Here is a 4061-nt window from a genome sequence, read left to right on the forward strand (position 1 = left end):
TGCATGTTTATCATCTATGGGGTGTTTAATCACCAACCCAAAACATTAGCGCATTTTGAAAACATCTTCAATAATATAACATAATAAAGAGTAAAAAAAACTAAGAAAGGTCATGACATGCATTTCTACTTCTGAGAAACAATACAGTGACCTATTTTTTTTTAAAGATTGCATATTGTTTTCTTTATTGCGCAGGAGTGTATACAAAAATTTTTCTTTACTTTTAGTTCTTTTAAAAATTATTCTGTCGATAATACTAATTGGCTTTAAAATATTAAAAAGAACATTCATTATATAATTAGAAACGTAATGTGATCAATTGGAAATGAAACATCTGTGACACCCTTCATAAGTGCATACATAGATTTATATTTAGCGAATTCAGTTGAATATCAAATATCAACAAGTTCAACAATGAGGATTATCTTATTACTTAGTCTTTGTAAGTATATTTTCATATATATCAATTTAAGTCTAGTAATATATTTATTAATATCAATATAATAATAATTAAGTATTAATAATATATATATTAATGCTTTTAGGCTCTAAACAATAATATTAAATATGTTAAAAGAAACTATGCACAAAAAAGATCAAGTGATTTTAAGCACCTTTCAACAGTGAACCTGAGTATTTTTGGTGACTATAATAGGTTTATGCCTAATATAGTTATATAGACTAGAAATTAAGTTTCACCAAGGTTTTATATGAAAATTTAAAATTATAAGCAATTTTGACAAAATATCAACAAATTTTTTGTTGAGTTCAATTTGTCAAAAGCTTTGCACAAAAGTATTTTAATTTGATGACAAATGTAAATTAAGACAAATAAGTGGTAACTTGTAATATTGTAAAACATATTATTTGTGTACATTTGCAAATTTACAGCATTTGATGATTGTTTGCTATGTTATTTTATTTTGTCATTTGAACTCAACAAAATGTGTGATGATATACTTGCTCTTGTTTGTGCATAGTCTTCTTTGATTTTTTCCCCTTTAACCATTAAACATACTGTGTTGATTTAAATGTTTAAGAATTAGAATAAATCATTATTGTTCTCTCTCTTGCCTTAAGATTTTTAAAAACATTTTACAACCCTGTTCAATCTATATTTATCATCAGTATAAATCTAAAATTAATAATCTTTTTTTTTCTTTTTAGCAATAATTGCTGCAAATGGGCAGTCAACCACTGATAGTCCAGCAACTAATGTATCTACTACTGAAGGAGGTTCAGTAAACACTACATCACCCATCATCACTACCACTAAAAAGCCTAAACCATCTAAGCCATCCAAGCCAAACAAGCCCAACAAGCCTGGAAAACCAAATAAGCCTGGTAAACCAAATAAGCCTGTAATGCCAAGTAAACCAGCCAAGCCTGTGGAACCAACCAAGGCTCCTAAGCCAACCAATGCAACAGAGGAAACTGGAACCAAGCCACCGAAGCCTACTAAGCCAGCTAAACCAAGCAAACCATCCAAGCCAAGTAAGCCCTCAAAGCCTGGAAAGCCCAACAAGCCAAACAAGCCCAACAAACCCAACAAGCCCAAACCTACTACTACTGCTCCAGTATCAACAACTGCTGCCCCAGCAACAACTACAGGTGCTCCAACAACAACCACAGCTTAGTAGTTGAAAACCTGAAATAACTTCTATAATCTCAATCAAGTTAATCATTTTAAAAAATCAATTTCATTTTGTCAAAAATTTCATAAAATCATTTGTAAAAACTTCATTTACACATGTTCAACCTCTGGATATTAAATAAAAATGCAATATTATTATCGTTTGTTTTGTTTTGAAATTTATAAATGTACTGGTAAAAAATAGTTTAAAGTGAAATAGATTTTACTTTTTACACTTAAAACCTGGATCATATTTAGCTTTTTTGCATGCTGATTGTCTACCACAGTTATATTGAATCTAAAAATTAATACAGAAAATTAATTATTGAAGGAAGCATCTATTCTACATTTCAAGGTCTGTCTAGTAATATCATTGAAAATAATTATGCTTTGGCAGTATAACCAATTCCAATCTTTCTGAATTTTAATATGGGGCAAGTTCTGATATCTCTTATACAGTATGTTATTTTATGAGAACTTTTTTAAAGCAATTTTACCCCTTTTATAGTTAAGAATTTAAACATCAATAGCTTATTTTCTTTGTTTTTTAAGATAATTTTAAAATCAGCAAAGAAAAATTAAATTTTTTTTAATTATGTTGAGAAAAACACAAACGTTGTTGCACCCCAATGCTAGAAGATTTGAGCATAAGAAAAATGCACTAAAACCATTTTTAGATGTTGACAATTAAGTTTTGAAGTTTAGATTTTACTGTACTTTTTAATAAAAATAAATTGTCTTAACAAACGAAGAAAATAAGCCATTAATCATTGAATTCTGATAACTGTAAGTGGGGTAAAATTGCTTTCAAAACAGTCCTAATAAAAAAACTTTCATCTTCCAAAAAATACCCACAACTGTTGAATCAGATATTTCATGGAGTCCCTCTCCAAGAATAGGGTTAATTACTTGTTTCAATCAAAGAAATCTTCTTAAAACTTAAAATTTGATTTGTTTATGCTTTTAATCTATATTATATAAATTACATATTTATTTATTCTAATATTATATTAAAAGTACATGAATTAAAAAAGATATATACTTAAAATAAAAAAAGTAAAAGTAAAACACTTGAACACCAATAAAAGCGCTATCCTTCAATTTAAAGTTTTGCAAAATATAATTATCCCTTCTTAAAATCAATAAGAAGGTCTATACTCAGATTGTTATGGTTTGCTAGATGTAATCATAAAAAAAAATATCTAAAACGTCAACGTTATTGAAAAAAAAACCAGTATGTGGTATATTTTTGTGTCCATTAATTATTCTTACTGGTTGTTGTCATTTTATAAAAAATTTTATTAGGGCCAGGATAATAAAATTTAACACTTGCTATTTGTAACTTCCTAGTTTTGATTCTTTTTTAAATATCTCAATTAATATTTAAATATTAATTCTTGATTCTTGAATAGAAGGTTTACAAATACAGACAACAAATTTAACAATTTTATACACCAAATGAAATAGTAGGTTCTTTTTAAGTTTATTATCAAAATCTTAAAAGCTCCATGTTTAACTTAGTTAATTTTATCTTCTTTGGGTTCTTTGATTAAAGATGTATAGCAATTTGTGAGAAAACATACTGATTCATATATGATTACAAATTTAGCTAATAATTCAACTATAATGATATCAAATAATCAAAATGGTCTTGTTAAAAATATGTTATTTCCTAGGCAAAAAATTTAACTGTCTAGGATAAATTGTAGCTATATAAACATACAGTTTTGATAAGTTAAAAAATCCAGCCTTTTGATATCTGTAGGTGTTTTTTGTGTGTGTGAGACTTGGAATCATATTTATCATTATACTGAGTGAGTGGGGGGAAAATGTGTGTGTGTGTGTGTGAGGTTTGTGTGTTTCTGTGTGTGTGTGTCTGTGTGTATGAGTGGTATATCTGTATTTCCTAGTACATAATATATGAATGTAAGTATATTTATCTTGAGATGGATATCATTTCAATATATTCAATGTACCTTAAAGCTGCCCATAACCCAATTTATTATACAATACAGAATCCTCCTGTCCGTTTGAAGTTTAAGATCTCTTAAACCATGTTCTGATCTTGAGAGATATGTTGGTCATAAGGTTCTAACAAATTTATTAGAAAAAATAACCACAAATAAGAAAAAGAGTTTTAAATTATAAACGTACTTATCATTGAATATAATTTCTATTATGTTACTTTAATACTCTCAGACAAACGTCATAAAATTTACAAGTTTGTTATCTGGACAAACATTTTCGTTTCGTTTTTATACAGCGAACCTTTTCTATAATTAGGGTTGGTTCGTCCGTCCTTACGTTCGTAACAGATGCTTTTTTCGTTAACTTAGGCATGTTAGAATTGTCCTATCGATTTTAAACTTTGCATGATGATTGATTCCTGTAGTAGTTAGGTACGATTTAGAAAATGTAGCAACTCTAT

General features: G+C 27.9%; 1 protein-coding gene across 1 annotated transcript; it reads left to right on the plus strand.

Annotated features, from left to right (window-relative positions):
- The first annotated feature begins 326 nt into the window (after nucleotides 1-326).
- Nucleotides 327-1792, plus strand: LOC145333058 (uncharacterized). Its single transcript, XM_080178206.1, has 2 exons — nucleotides 327-442; nucleotides 1168-1792. The coding sequence occupies exons 1-2, from the start codon at nucleotides 415-417 to the stop codon at nucleotides 1635-1637; spliced, it is 498 nt and encodes a 165-aa protein (XP_080034332.1). The 5' UTR covers nucleotides 327-414; the 3' UTR covers nucleotides 1638-1792.
- Nucleotides 1793-4061: the final 2269 nt, after the last annotated feature.

The sequence above is a fragment of the Acartia tonsa genome, chromosome 12 (genome assembly GCF_053477335.1).
Source record: "Acartia tonsa isolate MP-2025a chromosome 12, ASM5347733v1, whole genome shotgun sequence".
Lineage (NCBI taxonomy): Eukaryota > Metazoa > Arthropoda > Copepoda > Calanoida > Acartiidae > Acartia > Acartia tonsa.

Coding starts and splice junctions, on each gene's coding strand:
- LOC145333058 (XM_080178206.1), top strand. CDS start 415: ATGAGGATTATCTTATTACTTAGTCTTT. Junction 443..1,167: donor TATCTTATTACTTAGTCTTT/GTAAGTATATTT, acceptor TTTTCTTTTTAG/CAATAATTGCTGCAAATGGG.